Here is a 26,586-nt window from a genome sequence, read left to right on the forward strand (position 1 = left end):
ATCTAATAGCATAACATATAAAATAAAAGCGAGGGGCTCAAAGAATTTACTGTTTGCAAATATGTATTCAAATCTAAATTTAAAAAAGACATAAAAATGGCAATTCTTTAGCGTTTTTGATTTAATCAATATAATATTAACCTAGTAATACAATTAGATTAATTATATAAGATTCAATTGGCTGAAAGAGAGGGTTATCAAATATACACAAAATATATTGGCTTTTAATTGGAATGTATTTACCAATTTTTCCCTAAATCCCAGAACACATCCACCCAAAAGGAAAAGGTTTAGATACAATCAAATAATAAATGATCAATTGACTCACTAAAGCTTTTGAGACACACTTTGGTCACACATCCCCATTATCGCCTCTGATGCAGACCCATTGATCAGTCAATTATGTAAAATAAATTTGTTGGGTAAATTCACAAAGCAAGGTCTATAAAGAGAAGGTTAGATGTCTAGGTATGATGGTCTAGAGAAATGCCTGTGACTTGCACAGAGCTCTGATCTCAACCCCAAATTAACAGCTTTGGGATACAAAACATCACGAGTGCAGAAATTGAGCCTGATGTAGGTATTGGACAATTATCTGATTCAGAAAGTAGACAAACTGTTGTAAATAATTTAAAAAAAAACTTTGAATCACAAGGCCTATGTAAGACATAGCAAATGCTATGGCGCCAATATGTATCTTCTTATTTTTGAATATGTTTCATAGCATCTTACTGATTCTCTTTGTGTGTGCGACTCCAAGGAGTAGGGGTTGGCGATGGAGAGGGCGATAGAGGTATAAAAGACCTATGTAAAATTACTTAGTTGTTCTTACTGCAGTATGATTCTATGCTGTATGTAAAAATCCACAATTGTGCTTTCATTAAACTTCAATCAGCTAAAAAGAATCTTTTGTGGTGTCTGAGTTTGCTTTCTGACAGGAAAAATTCCACGACAAACTTAAAGTTAACTTGAATTATATTTTTACGATCTTTATTTAAGTGTTTTCATTTTGAGTGTATAGACACAAGGTGTTTAATAGCAATAATTGATGTTTCAAATTACCAAAGAGCAAAACATACATTTTCTCAGTAAATATATTTCTGATGGGACTATTGACATGAAATTTTCACCAGATGTTGGTACATCTTAAAACAAATAAGTCCAAAAATTAAGTTATGTGTAATAAAGTTAAATGACACAGGGAAAAAGTATTGAACATGCTTACTGAAATTTATTTAATATTTAGTAGAAAGCCTTTGTTGGTAATGACAGCTTCAAGACGCCTTCTGTATGGAGAAACTAGTTGCATGCATTGTTCAGGTGTGATTTTGGCCCATTCTTCCACACAAACTGCCTCTTCTATGAACTCAGATTTTAAGTTCTTTCCATAGATTTTCAATTGGATTTAAGTCAGGTGATGGACTGGGCCATTCTAGCAGCTTTATTTTCTTTCTTTGAAACCACTTGAGAGTTTTTCTGGCTGTGTGTTTGGGATCATTGCCTTGCTGAAATGTCCACCCTCGTTTCATCTTCAGCATCCTGGTGGATGGCAGCAGATTCTTATCAAGAATGTCTCTGTACATTTCTCCATTCATCCTTTCTTAAATTATATGAAGTCTGATGATACCATATGCTGTGAAACAGCCCCACACCATGATGTTCCCACCTCTAAACTTCACTGTTGGTATGGTGTTTTTGGGGTGATGTGCAGTGCCTTTTCTCCTCCAAACATGGTGTGTGCTATGACATCCAAATAGTGCAATTTTGGTCTCATCTGACTAGACTATATTCTCCCAGTATTTTATAGGCTTGTCCAAATGCTGTGTAGCAAACTTTAAACAAGCTTCAACATGCTTTTTCTTCAGTAATGGAGCGTGCATAAAGGCCATGGCAGTTGAGTGCATTACTTATAGTTTTCTTTGAAACAACTGTACCTGCTAATTCCAGGTCTTTCTGAAGCTCTCCGCAAGTGGTCCTTGGCTCTTGGACAACTCTTCTGATTATTCTTTTGACTCCCCTGTCAGAAATCTTGCGAGGAGCACCTGGTCGTGACTGGTTTACGGTGAAATGATGTTCTTTCCACTTCCGGATAATGGCCCCAACGGTGCTCACTGGAACATTCAGAAGTTTAGAAATACGTCTGTAACCAATACCATCAGTATGTTTTGCAACAATAAGGTTGCGAAGGTCTTGAGAGAGCTCTTTGCTTTTACCCATGTGACTTGTGTGACACCTTGGTAATGAAAAACCTTTTTGTAGGCCATCAATTAGGACTAAACCAGCTGATATTAATTTGCACTGATAGGGGCAGGATTGCTTTCTAAATACTGACAGATTTCAGCTGGTGTTTTAGCTTTCCATGCCTTTTTGCACCTCCTTTTCTTCATGTGTTCAATACTTTTTCCCTGTGTCATTTCACTTTATTACACATAACTTAATTTTTGGACTTATTTGTTTTAACTTCTTTGTATGTGTGGATTACTTGGGTTGTTACCAACATCTGGTGAAAATTTCACCAATTTCAATCAGAAATATATTTACTGAGAAAAATGTTGATGCGTTCAATACTCCCCGCTGTAATTGCACTGCAAATACATTATTTCATGTTCATTATTTACAGTTATGAGGCAATTAAATTAAACTATGTGCTAGAAAACAGAACTGACCACAGGAGTCACAGGATGTACACAATGAGACCTGTGTTGTCTTGTTTAAATAACTATTGACCTCCAGAATAAAGACGTCACCTTCACGACAGCGTATATTTCTCTAAATCCCTATATATGCCCTTAACATCAATTGTACCTTCAAACATTTGTAAGTCACCCATGCCACAAGAATGGGCAAGAATGCTGTAAAACCATCTAGAAGCTCTTTTTTTGTCTTTAGCACTGAAAACTCAAAGTGAATATATACGTATATATATATATATATCTTATTTATTTATTTATTTATTTTCTCCAGCCTTTGTCCTGTTCGGGTTGCGGGGTCTGCTCGGCTGCTCCCATTAGGGGTCACCGGCAGATTGTGATCCGTATTGATTTGGCACAGTCGCTGGATGCCCTTCCTGACACAACCCTCCCTATTTATCCGGGCTTGGGACCGGCAATACAATGCACTGGTTTATGCATCCTAGGTACTTAGAGGACAATTTAGTTTCTCCAGTTAGCCTAGCTGCATGTTTTTGGACTGTGGGAGGAAATCGGAGTATCCAGAAGAAAACACATGCGGACACGGGGAGAACATGCAAACTCCACACAGAAAGGACCGCAATGCCCCACCTGGGTTCGATCCCCAGGACCTTCTTAGTATATATATGTATATACAGTATATGCATTTTATCCCCATTTTTAGCATACTCAATTTGGAGGAAGAAATATGCAAATCCCTTCCAATCTTTCTTTGAGATTCATTGTTTTTAAACATTTCAATCATTTTCTCACACATTTCTTGACAAACTGGAAATCCTCTGATCATCTTTGCTCATCAAAGACTCAGCCTTTCCTGGATTCTGCATTTGTACTAAATTATGATTACAGTCACCCGTTGACATCACCTGTTTGGAATCACATCATTATTTAGTTTTTCACCTCATTACTAGCCCTAAATTGCCCCCATCCTAACTTTTTTGGAATGTGTTGCAGGCCTGAAATGCAGGAATGAAGGTTTATTAATAAATGAAATGAAGTTGAGCAGACAAAACATGAAATATCTTGGTTTCAAACAGTCTGCAATCAAATAAAAGTCGAAGTAAATGTAAAGAACACTGCATTGTGCATTTTCTATACTGTCCCAACGTTTTCTTTTCGGAATTATACAAAAGTCATTGAAAATAATTTTCCAAAATCACGATTACACTTAGAGTGTACATTGATAGAGAAAAAATACAATTATATCAATTCAAAATCAAATCCACAACACAGTAAAGTGTGCAAAAAACCAAAGTGTCTAAAAACTTTCTGAATTCACTGCATTTACCATTTCTTTAGTACATATTGTCTGCATATTCAAAAATATCCTCACCTTAAGAGTTTCACCAGCACTGTATGAGGGTCAACTTTGACTGCAGAGCTTTAACTGATCTGGTCTGAATCCCACTGGTTCATCATCACCTTTTATCATACTATGTTGGTTCCCACCTTCCTGACTGCATGTCAGGATTACCAAGTCAAGATGTGCAATGCTGATAGATTCCTACCCACAAAGACTAAATGCTGTCAATTAATCAAAAAGTGCTTCAACAAAGTATTAGTTTAGGAGTGATTGTATTTATGTTTATCCCATATCCTGCCCTTTTGTTTTTGTTTTGTTTTTTACATTACAAAAACCTGCTATTATACAGGGATGTGTATACATTTTATATCCACTGTAAGGACCTCCTCCAAACTGGTTCTGTAAAGCGTATGGTTTTCTTTATATAATGGATTTATTACACCTGTTAGCATAATTCAATAATTAGAAGGGGCAGCTCAGGACTTTTGCCCACATAGTATATGGGCATTGTTTTTTTTTCTTTACATGAATGTTTAAAAATGTTTTCTTCTTTTTCTTTTTTCGTTGTGCAATGTTATGTTTAAACACTGACATAGCCGCTCAGGTGGTGCAACGGTAAAAAGACACGCTGCAACCAGAGCTGGATTTTGAGTACCTTGTATCAAATCCAGCTCTGCTTTACCGGTTCGAGGCTGAGTGGCTGTATGAGCAACAATTGGCCGATTGCTCAGTTGGGGGGTGGGACAAAGAACTGGATGTGGGTCTCTCTCTGTCAGAATGCGATTATGACCTCTGCCGGCTGATTAGAGGCGCATGCACAGAGATGAGGAAGAGTGCCCTTAGGGTGTGTCTCTCCGCATGCAACACTAGGTTGTGTGGGTGGCAAAAATGCATTCGGCTGCTGTCCATGTTTCGGAGGGGATATTGTGGTTAGCTTTGATCTCCTCAGTCAGGGCAGGGTTCGGCATAGACAGAGAGGAAGCATGATGCTAATTAAACAATTGGATGCGCTAAAGGGGGAGAAAAAGGGGAAAAATAAATAAAAAAACACTGACATATACGTATTAAAATGCAAAAACACCATTAAAAAGCTTTTTAATAAATACTTAAAATTTTTTTGTCACATTAGCATTAGGGTCATTTCTACAATTTGGTGCCTTTTGTGTCCCCAGTACTGATCATTGTATTTATTAATTAAATTTTAAACAATACTGTTTCTAAACATCTTACTGAAATAATGAACACTTTCAAATACTAAACACAATGTTTCCCCCCCCCCCCACAATAAAATTACTGTATACATACTGTTTAATCTCTTAGATACCAGAGGTTTTCCCATGTCCTCAGTGCTGTACATTCTGATTTAGTGATGATATTTGAGGTTTAATCATGAAAATATCTCAGTCTTTCAATACTGTTTAAAAGGTTTGCTTAAGTCCCTCTAAACCTTGGATTTGTTTTTCTTTATGAGTTTCATGTTATTGCTGATTATAAAGGTTTTTCACACGTCCCTCAAGTTGCTGTCCACCCTGTTATTTCTTACTACTGTCTCTTAAAATGATGAGCTGTTTTACATACTGACATCATTTCCTGGAGCTCACATGATCTTTTGGAGGGAAAACAACTGTGGAAGATGAGTGGCTAACTCCTCATTTTAATGTTTTTTTTTTCACATTTTATCCTAAAAGTCTTATATGGTCAACCATAACATGTCCACCTGCTAGCTAATGTGTAATTTTATGTCAGATTGTCCACCCTGTTATGGTCCACAGTGTATATGAGGTGCATGTGTAATTTATATAGCTTTATTATTCAGTTTGGTTATAATAATAACAGAAATATTGATATTATCTGTGCATTTTTTAAAGAATGGTCTTAAGTGCAGCTGAAATACAAAAACACAAGAGTTATGCATTTGTCCGTGACAGGGTGAACATCCTGGGTCAGAGACTGCAAAAAAAGTGTTTTAATAAAACCTACAGTTTGTGTGCTTCAGCTTGACCAATATTAGTTTGGGAAAGTATAACATGTCCTTTTTATAATAAAACATGAAAAACTAATTAAAACAGTGTCAAGCATTGTGAAAAGCATTTTCAAAAAGGTCTAAAAGGCACCCAATCCCAGGAATGACCCATTAACCTTTCATAAATTCATTGTCCATTTCATTAGCTTCATCTGCTATATGAATTAGATGCACTTGTAGTTATTCAATTGTTTGTTGCTCTGTGTACTCTATTTTATTCATAAAAGAAACCCCATAGGACCCTCACTGAGTTTATGTTCTGAACCATTCTAATAACTGCAATGACACTAACATGGTAATGACATGATAGTGTGTGTTGTTCTGGTATGAGTTTAGCAGGTGCCACCATGCTGTTGAGATCCTTTACCCACTTAGTATTGGCTGTAGCCATAGCTAGAGCTATTTATTCTCTATATACAGTGTATCACAAAAGTGAGTACCCCCCTCACATTTCTGCAAATATTTTATTATATCTTTTCATGGGACAACACTATAGAAATAAAACTTGGATATAACTTAGAGTAGTCAGTGTACAACTTGTATAGCAGTGTAGATTTACTGTCTTCTGAAAATAACTCAACACACAGCCATTAATGCCTAAATGGCTGGCAACATAAGTGAGTACACCCCACAGTGAACATGTCCAAATTGTGCCCAAAGTGTCAATATTTTGTGTGACCACCATTATTATCCAGCACTGCCTTAACCCTCCTGGGCATGGAATTCACCAGAGCTGCACAGGTTGCTACTGGAATCCTCTTCCACTCCTCCATGATGACATCATGGAGCTTGTGGATGTTAGACACCTTGAACTCCTCCACCTTCCACTTGAGGATGCGCCACAGGTGCTCAATTGGGTTTAGTCCATCACCTTTACCCTCAGCTTCCTCAGCAAGGCAGTTGTCATCTTGGAGGTTGTGTTTGGGGTCGTTATCCTGTTGGAAAACTGGACAGTTTTCGAAGGGAGGGGATCATGCTCTGTTTCAGAATGTCACAGTACATGTTGGAATTCATGTTTCCCTCATGTTTCCCATGAAAAGATATAATGAAATATTTGCAGAAATGTGAGGGGTGTACTCACTTTTGTGATACACTGTAGGTATTTATTCTCTAGTTATTTATCAATACTTTCTGACACTTTCTGATAAGATGATGCTGTTGGCACCTATCTTGTCTTGGCATTAAATATTTGAAACACACACTGCAACACACACCATGTTATAACTATGCTACCATTTACAAAATGGAATGTACAAAAACATCAGGACCAAGTGAAGTACATGCAGATCTTTATTCTATGATTCTACTGTTTCATTTACATTTGTAATGTAAAGGTTGAATGTTTCTCAGTTTAAAAGTGTGATTCAGTATTCGTGATTAATTGTTGCAGAGGTCGGTCTGGCAGCAGGTGCTCGGTTTCCTACAGTCAGCCTTTTTGACACATTTCCTTGTAGCTAGAGAAAGAAAAAAAAGTCTTTAGAAATCATAGATCTTAGTGCGTTTTACTACACCATGTGTAAAGATGAGCTTTTTAAAGTCATGTAGCTCATGTCATCATTTTGCAGACCTTTTTCAAAAATATTTTGGGTAGTTTGGTGCCAGGCATCTACACAGACATGATTGGCTAATTTTTAAAGGAGGGGGGGTTATTGCTCTGAACAGCTTAGTCATTAGGAGGTGCATTTTTCAGTACGCTCTCAGTTCCAAGCCCAAGATTAGATACAAATAGGAGGGTTGTGTCAGGAAAAGCAGAATTATTTCATATTTTATTTTTTAGGATTTTAACATCATGTTTTTACAGGGCGGCATGGTGGGTAGCACTGTTGCCTCACAGCAAGAAGGTCCGTGTCCTTTCTGTGTGAAGTTTGTATGTTCTCCCCCTGTCTGCGTGGGTTTCCTCCGGGTGCTCCGGTTTCCTCCCACAGTCCAAAAACATGCAGCCAGGCTAATTGGAGACACTGAATTGTCCTATAGATACCAAGCCTCTAGGATACATAAACCAGTGCATTGTAGTGCCGGTCCCAAGCCCAGATAAATAGGGAGGGTTGTGTCAGAACAGGCATCCGGCATAAGAACTGTGCCAAATCAATAATGCGGATCACGCCGCTCAGGTGGCGCAGCAGTAAAAACATGCGCTGCAACCAGAGCTGGATTTCGAAAGTGCGTCGTTTTGATTCCAAGGCTGGGTGGCTATATGAACAAAGATTGGCCTGTTGTTTAGGTGGGGGGTGGGATTGGAGACCGGAGGGGTTGGGTCTCTCTCTGTCAGAATGCGATTACGATCTCTGCCGGCTGATTAAGAGGCGCCTACACAAGAGATGAGGGAGGGTGCCCTTAGGGTGTGTCTCTCCGCATGCAGCGCTAGGTGGCGCCAAACTCATCAATGTGTGGATGGCAAAGATGCATCCGGCTGCTGCCAGTGTTTCGGAGGGGATATGGGTTAGCTTCGATCTCCTCTGTCAGGGCAGGGTTCGGCATAGACAGAGAGGAAGCACGATACTAATTGGACAATTGGATGCGCTAAAGGGGGAGAAATTTAAATAAATAAATAAATAATAAAAAATAATAATAATAATAATAATGCGGATCACGGTCCGCCTGCAACCCCTAAACGGGAGCAGCCGAGGAAATAGATAGAACATCATGTTTTTACACCCTTTGGTTACATTCATAAAAGGACAGGTAATTACTGGTTACACAAAATTCATCAGTTCAAGTCTATAATGTCAAACACAGTCATGGACAATTTTGTATGTTAATCATAATAGATCTTAATAGATTCATTGTATTAATAAACTGCGCATATTGTAATCCAGCACATGTGGACAAACAGACTGTACGATCAAACCTCATGTACCTGACATTCAGATTTATAAAATGCTAATCATATTTTATTATTTAATGAAATTGGTTAGATTTAGCTGTTAAAATAATAAAAATCTCTTCTCAGGTGACCTCATGTGGGGTCCCTGCTCCATTGTTGTAAACTGTTGCTCTAGGGGTTAACACTTTTTCTTTTAATTAGAATGAATTCCAAATTAAGAACACATGAAGTACTGAACTGAATTTAACTTATTGATATTAGAAAATGAAATGGTTAACATTGTGCCTAGATAAATTGGGCACCATTCTTGGGCACTTGATTCGTCTTCAGTTATCTGTGCAATATTATATGATAGTTAACCATTTCATTACAGAACGAGATATGTAGTTTTTTGGTAAATATCACCTTATGCTCTTATCAACACACATTCAGGGCTGTTGCTAAGGCATTTGGTCCCTTATTCCAGCAGATGACATGGCACTCCAAACCATCACTGACTGTGGAAACTTTACACTGGACCTCAAGCAACGTGGATTCTGTGCCTCTCCTCTCTTCCTCCAGACTCTGGGACCTTGATTTCCAAAGGTAATGCAAAATTTACTTTCATCAGAGAACATAACTTGGGACCACTCAGCAGTCCTTTTTGTCTTTAGCCCAGGCGAGACGCTTCTGACGCTGTCTCTTGTTCAAGAGTGGCTTGACACAAGGAATGCGACAGCTGAAACCCATGTCTTGCATACGTCTGTGTGTGGTGGTTCTTGAAGGACTGACTCCAGCTGCAGTCCACTCTTTGTGAATCTCCCCCACATTTTTGAATGGGTTTTGTTTCACAATCCTCTCCAGGGTGCGGTTATCCCTATTGCTTGTACACTTTTTCCTACCACATCTTTTCCTTCCCTTCGCCTCTCTATTAATGTGCTTGGACACAGAGCTCTGTGAACAGCCAGCCTCTTTAGCAATGACCTTTTGTGACTTGCCCTCCTTGTGCAAGGTGTCAATGGTCGTCTTTTGGACAACTGTCAAGTCAGCAGTTCCCCATGATTGTGTAGCATACAGAACTAGACTGAGAGACCATTTAAAGGCCTTTGCAGGTGTTTTGAGTTAATTAGCTGATTAGAGTGTGGCACCAGGTGTCTTCAATATTGTACCTTGTCACAATATTCTAATTTTCTGAGATACTGAATTTGGGGTTTTCATTAGTTGTCAGTTATAATCATCAACATTAAAAGAAATAAACATTTGAAATATATCAGTATGCATTTCACAACACAGCTGGTGATAGAGCCGATCTGTAGGACACGAGAGAAAAGTCCGAACTCGCCTCAGCGTAGTCCGGGGAAACCGGTGGCTCTGTCACCAGTCGCACCTTGCTGTCACCGGGTAGAAGCACACCTATAGCACAAGGAACACCCCAAACGCGCCGCAGCGTAGTTCGGGGAATCAGACGGCTTTGTCGTCAGCCGCAGCTGGAAAGAAGCCAATCTGTTTAGCGCAAAGAATACGCCAAACTCGCCGTCGCGACGTTCGGGGAATCAGGTGGCTATGTCACCGATCGCGCCTCAGCACGATCGGGAAGGAGCACACCTGTTTAGCTCAAGGGACACCCCGAAATTGCCGTCGCGCAGTTCGGGGAGCCAGATGGCTAGGTCACCAGCCACACCTTGCTGTGGACTGAAAACAAAAAGTTGACAAACTGAAAAAAAACAAACCAAACGAAACAGAGCTAAAGGCATGACAACCTGTGGCTGCATGGTGCCTGCTTAAATAAGCAGGCACAGCTGCAGGTTGTCAGCCTTAATTAGGAGGCCTCTAATTTAAGGCCTTTGTTCCAGAGGATCTGTAATTCCTGTGACGCCGGGGACCAAGGTAGGTTAACCCCAACGCCACAGGAAACCTTACAAACAGCACTGCTTTTATCTGCGAGTACTAGATTTTCACTGCTTATTTCATGGACTGGGGGTGAGGGGGATATGGCCCAGAAGCTAGTACCCTGTCAAACACATGTTGGACCAAGATCTGATTTGGGAATTCCTCTGCAACCAAGCAAAATCTAAAAGCAAGGCTCTGTAATGGGTCACTGTAATTGCGGCTGTAATTGTTTCCAAAAAGGTTTCTACACAGTATTGAACAAAGGTTCTGAATATTTTTGTGAATAAAAGACTTAATTTTGCAGTGATTTTCAAAAGACTCCAACAGCACAATTAAACTTTGAGTGTAGACTGATGGGTAAAAAAGGTAATTACATCAATTTAAAATCTAATCCACAACTCAGTAAAGTGTGTATTTACCTGCATGTTTTGCATACAAAACACAGATTTTTTTCAGTGCATATTGTATTTATAATTCAAAAATATCCTCACCTTCAATGCATGAGGGTCGACTTTGACTGCAGAGCTTTAACTGATCTTCTGGTCTGAATTCCAATGGTTCATCCTCACCTTTTAAATAATCCAGCTGTGTTATTTTCTGCCTTCCTGACTGCATGTCAGGATGTGCAATGCTGATAAACTCCTACCCAAAAAGACAAAATGCTGTCAATTAATGAAAAGGTGCTTCAACAAAATATTAGATTGGGAGTGTGTGTTATAGGTTACATTAAAGGTGGAAACATTTTGAAATAATTCATCTAGGTTTCATTTTTTACATTACAAAAACTTCATCATAACAGGGATGTGAAAACATTTTATATCCACTGTAAGGACCTTCTCTAAACTGGTGCTGCAAAGTGTATAATTCGCTTTATACAAAATGTATATCAACATTTTTTTTTGTTTAAAATCCCAACAATACTGATACATATAATACACTTATTCTAGTACAACACACACTACCATGTTATAACTACGCTACCATTTACAAATGATACAAATGTAGAATGTACAAAAACACCAGGACCAAGTGAAGTACATTCAGATCTTTATTCTACGATTTTACTGTTTCATTTACATTCTCAGTATGAAAATGTTTAAAAGTATGATTCAGTATTAGTGATTAATTGTTGCAGTAGTTGGTCTAACAGCAGACGTTCCCTTTCCCTTGACAGTAAGCCATAGTGGTGCATCTTCTTGCAACTAGAGAAAGAAAAAGAATAATTGTGAAACATTATTTAAACAAAAAAAATAAAGAAGAGCAATCAGCTGTTGCAAAAAAATGAAAACAGCAATGAAGAAAAGAGTAATGATCATAATACATTAATTTAATTAATATACTGCACACATTGTAAACCAGCACATGTGGTTTTTAAAAAATCACATTAAATGATCACACCAAACAGACTGTAGGATCAAACCTCAGGTAGCTGACATTGTTATCACAGTAATATAAGCTCCAGATTTATAAAATGTAAATTATAACTATTTTTTTTTTATTAAATAGGTTAGATTTAGCTGTTTAGAACTAAATGTAAACAGTTAAAGTCTCCTCTCAGGTGACCTCATGTGGGGTCCATACCTCAATGTTGTGAACTGTTGCTCTAGGGGTTAACACTCTTTTCGTTTAATTAGAATTAATCCCAAACCAAACCAAGAACACATGAAGTACTGAACTCACTCAGATTTAACTTATTGATATTAAAAAATGGATAAGTTAAGTTATCCATGTGCTTGGATAAAGTTAAGGTGTTCAGTTAAGGTCTTCAGTTAAGGTCTTAACATTCTGTGCACAGATATCCTGTCTGTTTATCTGTCAGCCTGTTAAAGATTCCAAATGTTTAAATGTTAATAAATGTATTTTCTTTGTGAAGTGCCTCCATAAATGGTCTATGTAGTTTAGGTCATATTATAATAATAGCAGCAGCAGGTCAAAGTGCTTTACAGGACAGGTCATTCAGTTCTGCAGCAGGGTGATCCAAAATACAGACGTATGTTAACATAATATTAACAAAGTCAAAATTAAAATTTTGCAGCGGCCTAGCCCACATTTTGACATTTGAATTCAATAGACATGCTGTGGAATCACCTAAAATCAGATCCAAGCTAGTCTGCCTGCAGTACAGACCTGTATTTTATTGCATTATGATCTGCAAAATTAAAGAATATTTTGTATAGTTTTGCAGCTGAAGACAAACCAATGTCAAATAGCAAAACTTCCAAAACTGGACTAATTGTTGACTTTAGTCCCAAATGATTACCAAGTCCCAAATCCTTTGGTATGTGGGCATTAAATTACAATAAAAAAAATCTGCATTTCATTATCTGAAACTGATATCTGTATTTGTTTATAAAGGTGATGTCTTCTGATGTCTGAAAACCAGTAGACTGTCTGATTTATAACAGATTTAAAGATTTAGAGCAGAAGTAAAGTTGAGCTAAGTGGAGCTAAAATTCCTCAGAAGCCACGTGAAAGTGTAATATCTCCAATATCCCAACATGACATTGAATTTTATTTTTTATTCATTTTTTAAAGCTACACTTTAGGAGCTGATTGGCTTAATCTGTGTCAGCTGGGACAATGCCTTAAAGCATGTGTATGATTCTGCTCCCTAGACTGTAATTGTTTTTTACTCGAACTAATCAACATCAGTGCCAGTCATGCTTTTAGTTTGGAAAAGTATAACATGTCCTTTTCATAACTAAACATAAACATGAAAAACAAATTAAAACAGTGTTTCATTTTTAAAAAAGTTTTAAGGTCCAAAAGGCACCAAATCCCAGGAATGACCCATGTGTGAACTACTCGACAACTTGATTCTGGTGGCCCGCTCTGTGAAGTTTTACAGTAAAACTGATACATTTACAGTTGAACCATAATAGTTCATAGTTCTGCTGTCACCTTTACAGTTCGACCATGAGCACAACTGTGAACTGTCATGTTATTATGACGCTCGTGGTCATCTCTTCCAGTGTTTAATAATACTGAGTGTGAAGTTGGTAGTTCAACTGTAAACATGATATTGTTGAACTGTGAAATTCAGTTTTGACAGTTTTAGTCAACTTACAGTTATAAAATAACTAATACTCAACTTAAGTGTATATGTGTGTGTGAAAAAATACAAAAATAAAAACAAATATTCAGTATATTTAAAATATTTTAATAAGAAACAGTACAGCACACATGTACACATTTATAATACTTCGAATGATACAAAATTAAATTTGCAACATTTATATTATCGACAGTCAGGGAAGCAAACTCCCCAGGGTAAAAAAACAAAAGTGACCAGACATAAACCCTCATGCATACAGGAAAAATATTACATTATATAATAATTTAGATAGATGACTTTGAAGAGCCATTTATTATGCTTATCCTCTCTGATGCCATGTCAGTCTCTGTCTACGGACACTTCACACATTCTTGCATGCGCACTTGACTTGAGACCGTTTTCTCAACCAACCGTTTCTGCCTCCTCACAGAACTGCATCGGGTGTACTGCACAAAATACAAATTTAGCGTAAGTTTTCAGTTATTTCATTCTCAGACAATGTGTGCTCTTGTGTATTTCTTCAAAGATGAACTTCCTGCCAAAGGTGTTATTGAGTCAGAACTCATTGAAGGGCACAAAAATCTGATGATGGAAGATGTCGACGGTTAAACTGTTGTAGTGAACTGCAAAGTGAGAAAAGGAAAAAAGACGTTTGTCAATCATTGCCCTGCTAAATCAATGATGATAAGTCATAAACTTAAAAAGATTTATAAAAATAACAGGAATATCTATATTATCCCTGAAAATTTCTAAAATGAGTGGAAAGTCAAAAATAACCCAGGTCTCAGCCTGATATATCTTTAAATTTATTAATTGGAATGTTAGCCAAACGTTAACATTAGCATCACTATGTTAGCTGACGTTTGTTGATTCTTAATCTGCTTTTTAAATGCTTTGTAATGCTTGCAACATGTTAAGACTGTTGCAATTACTTAGATTGTCGTGCTGTTATAGTGCTGAACTGCACCATAATAAACAAATGCTTCTGATATTTCTTATGAGACAATTCATCTTTGATGTCATATCTATACACGTATCTTTTCACATAAAATTAAATAAGCTTCTACAAAGTATTTAATAAAGAATAAATGTATTTGTGAATAAGCTATTTATAAGACTCCAAAAGCACAATTACACTTTGAGGGTAGGTTGATGGGTAAAAAAGATAATTATAGCGATACAAAACCTGATCTTCTGGTCTGATTTCCAACGGTTCATTATGATCATTTAAATAATCCTACTATGTTAGTTCCTGCCTTCCTGACTGCATGTCAGGATGTGCAATGCTGATGGACTCCTACCCAGTTAATCAAAATGTCCTTCAACAAAGTATTAGATTAGTAGTGTGTGTATTTATTTTTATCCAAAAACCTGCCAAAAAAACGTTTGATTTTAGATTGATATTTAATTGAAAAAAATTGGTTAAGTTTTGAAATGATTTAACTAGGTTTCTTTTTTTACATTACAAAAACTGGGCATTATAACAGGGATGCAAGGACATTTTATATCCACTGTTAGGACATTCTCTAAACTGGTGCTGCAAAGTGTATAATTATCTTTATATGATAGATTTATTACACCTGTTACCATGATTTAATAACTAGAAGGTGTAGCCCAGCACTAATGCCCACAAGCTATATAGGCATAGTTTTTTTTTCTTTACATGAATGTTTAAAAATTATGTTGTTCTTTTTCTATTCTCTGTGTGCAATATTATGTTTAAACACTGTAACATATACTTATTAAAACGTAAAAACACCGTAAAATTTTTTAAAGATACATTTTACAAGCTTGAATATTTTAAATTTCTCAGTCACTTTAGCATTAATCTCTTTCAAAAAATTCACTGTCCATTTGATTAGCTTCATCTACTATATGAATTAGATGCGTGTGTGGTTATACAATCGTTTGTTGTTCTGTGTACTCACCATTCCACACATTCCATTCATAAAAGAAACTCCCCCACTGAGTTTATGTTCTGAACCATTCTAATAACTGCAATGACACAAACATGGTAATGACATGATGGTAGTGTGTGTTGTTCTGGTATGTGTGTAGCAGGTGCCGCCGTGCTGTTTGGATCCTTTACCCACTTAGCATTGGCTGTAGCTGTAGCTAGAGCTGTTCTTCCATGCACAATGATATTTTCTCTCTAGTTATTTATCAACAATTTCTGACACTTTCTGATAAGATAATGCTGTTGGCACCTATCTTGCCTTAGCATTAAGGTGTTTAATATCCCAACAACACTGCTACATCTAATTTGCTCATTCTAATACAACACACACTACCATGTTATAACTACGCTACTACCATTTACAAATCTAGAATGTACAAAAACACCAGGACCAAGTGAAGTACATGCAGATCTTTATTCTACGATTCTACTGTTTATTTTACATTTGCAATGTAAAAGCTGAATGTTTCTCAGTTTAAAAGTGTGATTCAGTATTCGTGATTAACTGTTGCAGAGGTTGGTCTGGCAGCAGTTTTTGTTCCAACATTCAGCCATTTTGACGCATGACCTTGAATCTAGAGAAAGAAAAAAAGTCTTTATAAACCATAGATCATATTTTAAAGTCATGTAGCTCATGTCATCATTTAGCAAACCTTTTAAAAAAATATTTTGGGTAGTTTGGTGCACCAGTCTGTCATAGCTGAGATCCGGGTTCAAATCTCAGGGGTGCTTTTGGTCGGCCATGCAGGCAGCTACGTGACTTTTTAAAGGCAAATTTTTAAAGGAAGGGGGGGGGGGGGGGGGGGGGGTTATTGCTCTGAACAGCATAGCCATTAGGAGGTGCATTTTTCAGTACACTCTCAGTGCCAAGTCCAAGATTAGATACAAATAGGAGGATTGTGTCAATTTTTACAGGGCAGCACGGTGGCTAAGTGGGTAGCACTGTCGCCTCACAGCAAGAAGGTTCTGGGTTCAATCCCCAGGTGGGGCGTTCCGGGTCCTTTCTGTGTGAAGTTTGCATGTTCTCCCCCTGTCTGCGTGGGTTTCCTCCGGGTGCTCCGGTTTCCTCCCACAGTCCAAAAACATGCAGCCAGGCTAATTGGAGACACTGAATTGTCCTATAGATACCAAGCCTCTAGGATGCATAAACCAGTGCATTGTAGTGCCGGTCCCAAGCCCAGATAAATAGGGAGGGTTGTGTCAGAACGGGCATCCGGCATAAGAACTGTGCCAAATCAATAATGCGGATCATGATCCTCCTGCAACCCCTAAACGAGAGCAGCCAAGGAAATAAATAGAACATCATGTTTTTACACACTTTGGTTACATTCATGACAGGACAGGTAATTACTGGTTACACAAAATTAATCAGTTCAGGTCTATAATGTCACACAGTTATGGACAATTTTGTATGTTAATCATAATAGATCTTAATAGATTCATTGTATTAATAAACTGCACATATTGTAATCCAGCACATGCGGTCAAACAGACTAGGCGATCAAACCTCATGCACCTGACATTGTTATAACAGTAAAATAAGCTTCAGATTTATGAAATCTGAATTATAATTTTATCATTTAATGAAATTGGTTTGATTTAGCTGTTTAGAACTTACTCATATTAGAAAATGAAATGGTTAACATTGTGCCTAGAATATGGTACATTCAGGCCTATTGCTAAGGCTTTTGGTCCTTTATTCCCACACTTGCATTTTAATGTTTTACTTTAACACTTTCTACATACCAACTTCACACACACACACACTTTTCTAAGCTACATCTTTACATACACACTCACACATCAACACAGGAATCTAAAACCTGGCTCTCACACACTCATCTTGATTATATATACTGTATATTGCCAAAAGTATTCACTCACCCATCAAAATTCAGGTGTTCCAATCACTTCCATGGCCACAGGTGTATAAAACCAAGCACCTAGGCATGCAGACTACTTCTACAAACATTAGTGAAAGGATGGGTCGGTCTCAGGAGCTCAGTGAATTCCAGTGTGGTACCATGATTGGATGCCACCTGTGCAACAAGTCCAGTCGTGAAATTTCCTCACTACTAAATATTCCACAGTCGACTGTCAGTGGTATTATAACAAAGTAGAAGTGATTGGGAACGACAGCAACTCAGCCACAAAGTGTTAGAGCCACGTGAAATGACAGAATGGGGTTACAGCTGAGGCACATAGTCACCAACTTTCTGCACAGTCAGTCGCTACAGACCTCCAAACTTCATGTGGCCTTCAGATGAGCTCAAGAACAGTGTGTAGAGAGCTTCATGGAATGGGTTTACATGGCCGAGCAGCTGCATCCAAGCCTTACATCACCAAGCGCAATGCAAAACGTCGTATGCGACACCACTGGACTCTAGAGCAGTGGAGACGTGTTCTCTGGAGGGAAAATCACGCTTCTTTGTCTGGCAATCTGATGGACGAGTCTGGGTTTAGCGGTTGCCAGGAGAACGGTACTTGTCTGACTGCATTGTGCCAAGTGTAAAGTTTGGTGGAGGGGGGATTATGGTGTGGAGATGTCTTTCAGGAGTTGGGCTCGGCCCCTTAGTTCCAGTAAAAGGAACTCTTAATGCTTCAGCATACCAAGAGACTTTGGACAATTTCATGCTCCCAACTTTGTGGAAACAGTTTGGGGATGGCCCCTTCCTGTTCCAACATGACTGCGCACCAGTGCACAAAGCAAGGTCCATAAAGACATGAATGAGCGAGTTTGGTGTGGAAGAACTTCACTGGCCTGCACAGAGTCCTGACCTCAACCCGATAGAACACCTTTGGGATGAATTAGAGCGGAGACTGCGAGCCAGGCCTTCTTGTCCAACATCAGTGTCTGACCTCACAAATGCGCTTCTGGAACAATGGTCAAAAATTCCCATAAACACACTCCTAAACCCTGTGATAAGCTTTCCCAGCAGAGTTAGCTGTTATAGATGCAAAGGGTGGGCCGACATCATATTAAACCCTATGAATTAAGAATGGAATGTCACTCAAGTTCATATGCGTGTGTGAAGGCAGACAAGCGAATACTTTTGGCAATATAGTGTATATACATATATACTGTATATTTATATATATATAGTGAGAGAGAGGGGGGGTACATACAACCAGTGGCCATAAACATTGATTGCCTAGTGCATGCGTCTTCTCCACCACTGCAAGTTTGAACAGTCTTTGTACTTTCATAAGCATTGGACTTGTAACATTGAAGAGCAGAACCTGTAACAGAGTTAGCACAAAAGAAATGGATATACTTGTAGTTTTTGTTCAAACCATTAAGTATCAGATTGCAGAGAATTTTGAGAGAATAAATTGATCACATTCACCAGGCAGGAAGTTTATGGCAAGGTTTCAATTTAGAGTACTTAATCCATACAAACATGCTTTTGAAGGTTAAAATTACAGCCAAAAAATTGGGTAGAGAATCAAATAAAACTTCTAGTTAAAGCAAAAGTGTTTTCTAAGTGTGTTATAGAGTATTAACAAAATGTCTTATAGAAAAGGTACTCAAGTACTGCATTAGTTTTTAGCTTTTGAAGCCGATAGGCCCAAATATAAGTCTATTGGGACTTCATTATTAAAGCTTAAATTTAAGCACATTTAAAGCTTAAATCACTTACCTCCCACTAAAAGCAGGGAAAGAACCAGAGTCACAAGCAGGAGCTTCATGATTCTGTAACATGAAAAGAATGAACAGTGATGTTCCTTTTTGCAGACAAAGTTCTGATGTTCCTCATTACTAACTACATGTTTAACATAAAAATAACACAGTTTACTCAGTACCAATTGCATGAACACTTTAAATGTGTGTGTGTGTGTGTATATATATATATTATGGCAAGCCAAAAAGGAAGTATATAGCAAACGCTGATATATATAAGTTGAAACTTGATATATATAAATTGAAACTTGATATATATAAATCGAAACCTGATATACATTAATTGAAACTTGATATATATAAATTGAAACTTGATATATATAAATCGAAACCTGATATATATAAATTGAAACTTGATATATATAAATTGAAACCTGATATATATAAATCGAAACTTTATATATATAAATTGAAACCTGATATATATAAATCAAAACCTGATATATATATAATTTGAAACTTGATATATATAAATTAAAACTTGATATATATAAATCGAAACCTGATATATATCAATCGAAACCTGATATATATAAATCGAAACCTGATATATATAAATTGAAACGCTGATATATATACATTGAAACCTGATATATATAAACTAAAACTTAAGTACCCCCATGCACAATGCAAGCAAAAGGGTTTGTGTAACTTTGGTCATTAATTTTTCACTTCAAATACCAAAATTGAAAAGGTTTCAGTCTTCAGTTTCGTTTCAAATAACAAACAAACACACATTGATAGTAATAACGTGACAACATGATCTGACTGTTGTGATTTTTGTGTATAAAACTAACATGACCACGTTACAACGTCCAGTACAAAAATCGCTTCCCCACATTGTTTTTTTTTTTGCAGAGCAAATATGTGCACGTCACAAATACAAACACAAAAGTCAGGACAACAGGACGCGTCGTTATTATGACTTTTTTAATACTTGTGCTTGCTTTACACTGTCTACATAATATTATAAGCATGTAAGCGCGTGCAGGCGCATGCGCGTTTATTTTTGATTGAACTGATATAAATGCTGATTTCGGAAAATTAAAATACAAGTTGTTCACAATGTGTGTTTGTTGTTATTTGAGAACAAACTGAAAACTGAAACCTTTTCAACTGTTTCGAATTATATATCTCAAGTTTCCATTTATATATATATCAGGTTTCAATTGATATATATCAGGTTTCAATTTATATATACAGTATATCTCAAGTTTCAATTTATATTGAAACCTTATATATATATATGGTTTCAATTTATATATATCAGCATTTGCTTTATATTTCCTGTTTGGTTTGCCCTAATATATATATATATATATATATATATATATATATATATATATATATATATATATATATACTGATCAGCCATAACATTAAAACCACCTCCTTGTTTCTACACTTACTGTACATCTGTCAATGTTATCAGTTCCACTTAACATAAAAAAGCACTTTGTAGTTCTACCTTTACTGACTGTAGTCCATCTGTCTCTCTACATGCTTTGTTAGCCTCCTTTCATGCTGTTCCTCAATGGTCAGGACCACCACAGAGCAGGTATTATTTAGGTGGTGGATCATTCTCAGCACTGCAGTGACACTGACATGCTGGTGGTGTGTTAGTGTTTGTTGTGCTGGTATGAGTGGACAAAACACAGCAGTGCTGCTGGGGTTTTTAAACACCTCACTGTCACTAGCGGAACTAAGAATAGTCAACCAACCAAAAATATCCAGACAACAGCACCACATGGGCAAAGTCCTGTGACCACTGATGAATGTCTAGAAGATGACCAACTCAAACAGCAGCAATAGATGAGCGATCGTCTCTGACTTTATTTACTGAATTTAAAAACTCCAGCAGTGCTGCTGTGTCTGATCCACTCATACCAGCACAACACACACTAACACACCACCACCATGTCAGTGTCACTGCAGTGCTGAGAATGATCCACCACCTAAATAATACTCTGTGGTGGTCCTGTGGGGGTCCTGATCATTGGAAAACAGGGTGAAAACAGGCTAAAAAAGTATGTAGAGAAACAGATGGACTACAGTCAGTAATTGAAGAACTTCAAAATGCTTTTATATGGTAAGTGGAGCTGATAAAATGTACAGTGAGTGTAGAAACAAGGAGGTGGTTTTAATGTTATGGCTGATCAGTGTATATATATATATATATATATATATATATATATATATATATATATATATATATTTATATACAAAATAAATAAATGAAGGCATTCTATTCGATTAATTTATTTAAAAAAAACTCCATGTATCATTCATTATTTAATTAATAATTAATCCACAGTAATTATAAACTAAATATGATTTGGTAAATGCAAGCACATTTCTCTTTCACAATTCCCCCAAATGAACAAATGCTGAAGCAATCACAGTAATCTCTTTTTGTAGTAGTACTAAATAACAGTAATGAATAAAGTGTTTGATTATGTTTGTAAGTCACTTTTAAAAGACTACAAAAGAATGTTTACACTTTGTACACTGATTTATAAAAATGGCAATTATATCCATTCAATATCAATACACAACACAGTAAAGTGTGAAAAAAGACAAAAGGTCTAAAAAACTTTCTAAATCCAGTATATTTAGCTGTATGTTTTGCAAAAAAATTCCAGTTTTTCCAGTACATATTGTATGTATAATGTAAAATATCCTCACCTTCAGAGTTTCACCAGCACTGTATGAGGGTTGACTTTTACTGCAGAGCTTGAACTGAATCTTCTGGTCTGAATCCCACTGGTTCATCACCTTTTAAATAATCCTGCTATGCAAGTTCCCGCCCTCCTGATTAGACAGACAAGCAAACAGACAGACTGACAGATAGATAGATTTAACTTTATTGTCATTGCTTAGTACAAATACAAGGATTTTGTGTTGTGTGATTATTAACAATAATTTGCAGTGTATCATCTTCACTGTATACAATCATGTACTGTAAATATTATTTTAATTAATTCATTAACTAATTAATGTTTAAGATTTAGCTGCCTACAACCCAGTCTAACCAGTTAAAATCTCTTCTCAGGTCACATGATGTGGGATCCCGACTCCAATATTGTGAACAGTTGCTCTAAAGGTTAACACTTTCTTTTTTTCATTACAGTCTTTAGAGGCAAACACTTAATATAAATGTCTTAATAAGAACATACCAGGTTTCAGCAACACATTTATATTTTAAACCAGCACATCTCTGACACTGAAGAGCAGAACCTGTAACAGAGTAGCACATGATATATCTGCAGTTTTTTGTTGAAGCCATTAGGTATCTGAGTACAGAGAATTTTATAAATGGGTTCATGGCACTATCATGACAATATCAATCTGCTTTATATAAGCAGCAGTGGGTGATGTGGGATGAAAAAACCATTAGCTATTAACCCATTTTTTATTTTTATAACATTTTAAAGCTTAAGTAGCTTAAAATTTAGATTAAAATTTTATGAATAATCCAAAAGTACTCTAATTGTTCTAATCCAAAAATGATGTGCTATAAAGACTAAAAAGCTGGTGAAACTTTCATCATAAGTGGAAAAACCTAAAATCTGTTTTTTCACTTAACATCAAAAAATTAATCCCAAGTTAGTATAAACTAAAACAGACAATGCGAGCACCTTCCTCTTTTAACATTTCCCAGCAAATAAACAAATTCTAAACAAAGTAATCTTTATTTGTAATTTATTTATAATGTTCTCACTCTACTTTCACTCTACTACTTTATATTAAGTCACAATATACACAATAGTTATTATATCTAATTATTATTTAATTTCGAAATCAGATGCCTGCTTAATAAAATAAAGAACGTATTTGAAAATAAAGAACGTATTTTTAGCCACACGCACTGCTCAGTGTATAAAGTCAATTATGTAAAATAAATTTGTTGGGTAAATTCACAAAGCAAGGTCTATAAAGACAAGGTTTGATAGGGTATGATGGTCTAGAGGAATGCCAGTAACTTGCATAGAGCTCTGAACTCAACCTCATGTGGGGTCCATACCCCAATGTTGTGAACTGTTGCTCTAGGGGTTAATATGCTTTTCCTTTAATTAGAATAAATCCCAAATCAAGAACACATGAAGTACTGAACTCACTCAGATATAACTTATTGATATTATAAAATTAAATGGTTAACATTGTGCCTAGATAAATTGGGCACCATTCACTTGATTTGTCTTCAGCAATGTGTGCAATATTATATGATAGTTAACCATTGGAACATTCCATTACAGAAGCTATGTTGTTTTTTGGTAAATCTCACCCTATCCTCTTATCAACACACATTCAGGGCTGTTGCTAAGGTTTCTGGTCCTTCTGCATTTTTATTTTTTTCACCTTAACAGTCTCTACACAGCAACTTCCAACTTCACACACACTTTTCAAAGCTACATCTTTACGCACACACACACACACACACACACACACACACACACACACACACACACACACACACATTCTAGATTAGAAACCTGACCTTCACATACTCTTCTTGTTACTATCCTTGCAGTAAGCCACTTGGAATTAAACCGTAAAACTACAGAGTAAAAGCTATATAAAAGTGTCTTAATAAAAAAACATACCACGGCCAGTCATGGGCATTACTGCTGTCCTCATGCATGTGTTGTTTCCATTAGTGCAAAATTCACCAATACATGTATCCTGATAATAATCACAGTAACATTGAAGAGCAGAACCTGTAGCACATAAGTTATCACATAAAAATTATATATTTGCAGTTTTTGTTAAAGACATTAAATGTCAGATTGCAGAGAGTTTTATAAATGGATCACATTCAACAGACAGGAAGTTCATGGCATAATTTGGGATATATTCTACTTTATACAAGCAACAGTGATGATGTTGAATATAAAGCTATATCGGCTATGATGATGCAGGGATGCAGTGCAATGCAGGGCCTCAAGCACTCCTTCCATTGGAAAAGGTTTCAATTTAGAGTACTTATTCCATATACAAGCATGCTTATGAAGGCCAACATTTCAGCCAAGAATAGATATGGCATCAAATAAAACCTCTAGTTTATGCAAGTGTCATAATTCATTAAGAGTCATAATTAGTGCATCATTTTGTACTTTTTTTAAAGCTTAAATCACTTACTCTCCACCAAAAGCAGGGAAAGAACCATAGTCACAAGCAGGAGCTTCATAATTCTGTAACATATAAAAGGAACAGTGATGTTACTTTCTGCAGACAAAGTTCTTCTGATGTTCCTTATTACTAACTACATGTTTAACATAAAAATAACACAGTTTTCTCAGTACCTATTGCATGACTAATCCAAAAATATATATCTATATATGACAAATAGAGGCATTGTATTTGATTATTCTATCCAAAAAGTGTCCAAGTCCCCAAGCTCTGCACCCTTGTCTACACTAGTCAAAAGCCTGAGAAAATAAATATGTTTTCAGTCTAGACTTAAACATTGAGACTGTGTCCGAATCCCGAACAGAGGCAGGAAGATTATTCCAAAGTTGTGGAGCTTTGTAAGAAAATGCTCTTCCACCAGCCGTGATCTTTTTAATTCTAGGAACTATAAGTAACCCTGCATCTTGTGAGCGAAGTGGGTTGTAGTGATTAATAAGTTCACTCAGATACTGTGGAGCCAGACCATGTAGCGCTTTATAGGTTAGTAAAAGTATTTTGTAATCAATGCGGAATTTAACTGGCAGCCAGTGTAGAGATTATAGAACAGGACTAATATGATCAAATTTTTTAGTTCTAGTTAGCACTGGAGCTGCTGTATTTTGAACTAACTGGAGTTTGTTTATGGATCTACCAGAGCATCCAGTTAGAAGAGCATTACGATAATCCAACCGAGAAGTTATAAACGCATGGATCAGTTTTTCGGTGTCATTAACAGATAGTATATTTCTTATTTTAGAAATATTATGCAAATGATTATTATTATTAAATGATAGAAAGCAACTCTAGTAATATTATTGACGTGTGTATCAAAGGAAAGATCTGAACCTAGTGTGACAGTTTTTTACATCTGGGCTGGGATTAACAGAGAAAGTGTTTAGGTTTAGCACCAGGTTAGACAACTTGTCTCTTGCAGCTTTAGAGCCAACAAGTAAAACCTCTGTTTTATCTGAATTAAGTTATAGAGTGTAAATAATAGCGGTCCCAGTACCGACCCTTGTGGAACACCACACTTTTGTAGTTTCCGAGCATTTATGATTTACATAAACCAATTGAGAGCGGTCAGTCAAATATGATTGAAACCAAGAGAGTGCGAGTCCTTTAACACCTACTGTATTTTCTAGCCTCTCCAGTAAAATGTTATGATCGACCGTATCAAATGCTGCACTAAGATCTAATAGAACAAGAAAAGAGACACATCCATTATCAGAAGACATTAACAACTTGTTAACTACTCTAATTAATGCGGTTTCGGTACTATGCTTGGGTCTAAAACCAGATTGCAATTTTTCATGAATACAATTTTCATTCAAATAAGAACATACAGTAATTGTTTGGAAACGACTTTTTCTAATATCTTAGAGACAAAAGGGAGGTTTGAAATTGGCCTATAATTAGATAAAACATGTGGATCAAGGTTAGGTTTTTTAATCAGAGGTTTAATAACAGCACTTTTAAACAACTTAGGAATGTACCCAAGGCTAAGGGATGCATTGATTAATGTAAGCAGGGGATCTACAATGGCTGGGAGTAAATCTTTAAGTAAACGAGTTGGAACAGGATCGAGTATACACGATGATGACTTTGATGATTTAATCAACGCAGTTAGTTCATTTTGGGAGATTGGATTAAAGTTTCAACATGAACATGAACACTGTTCTACAACTGTTTGACAGTCCAGCCTCTTAGATGCTGTAATTTCTGAACCTGTAGGCCTCTGTATAAATGAAATACTAAACCCCCGAAATATTAACTTGTTGTTATTAGAAAACGAATTGGTTACAGTCTTTAGAGTCAAACAATTTATAAAAATTAGCAGGATTACTGTATTTATTTAAAATGTCATCAAATCATTTTGGTTTGTCCACAATCCTGATGTTGCCTGCAGGTTATACAGAGACCTACAGGTTCAGAAATTACAGCATCTTGGAGGCTGGACTGTCAAACAGTTGTGAAACAGTGTTTATGTTCATGTTGAAACTTTAAGATTCTAGTA

General features: G+C 36.6%; 1 protein-coding gene and 1 long non-coding RNA gene across 2 annotated transcripts in view; one reads left to right on the plus strand and one right to left on the minus strand.

Moving 5' to 3' along the window:
• The first annotated feature begins 1,531 nt into the window (after positions 1-1,531).
• Positions 1,532-26,586, plus strand: part of rps25 (ribosomal protein S25) — a 240,040-nt gene continuing 214,985 nt past the window's right edge. Inside the window, exon 1 of the mRNA XM_063014574.1 lies at positions 1,532-1,538. Coding sequence (XP_062870644.1) covers positions 1,537-1,538 — 2 coding nt within the window. The 5' untranslated portion in view covers positions 1,532-1,536. The remainder of the gene's footprint in view (positions 1,539-26,586) is intronic.
• LOC134332878 (uncharacterized) lies at positions 16,123-22,200 on the minus strand. The gene is made up of 4 exons (XR_010015321.1): positions 22,089-22,200; positions 19,363-19,415; positions 18,848-18,961; positions 16,123-16,296 (listed from the first exon to the last, which is right to left on the minus strand). It is a non-coding gene; the product is annotated as an uncharacterized LOC134332878 (long non-coding RNA).

Source organism: Trichomycterus rosablanca, chromosome 18 (genome assembly GCF_030014385.1).
Source record: "Trichomycterus rosablanca isolate fTriRos1 chromosome 18, fTriRos1.hap1, whole genome shotgun sequence".
NCBI classification, from domain to species: domain Eukaryota; kingdom Metazoa; phylum Chordata; class Actinopteri; order Siluriformes; family Trichomycteridae; genus Trichomycterus; species Trichomycterus rosablanca.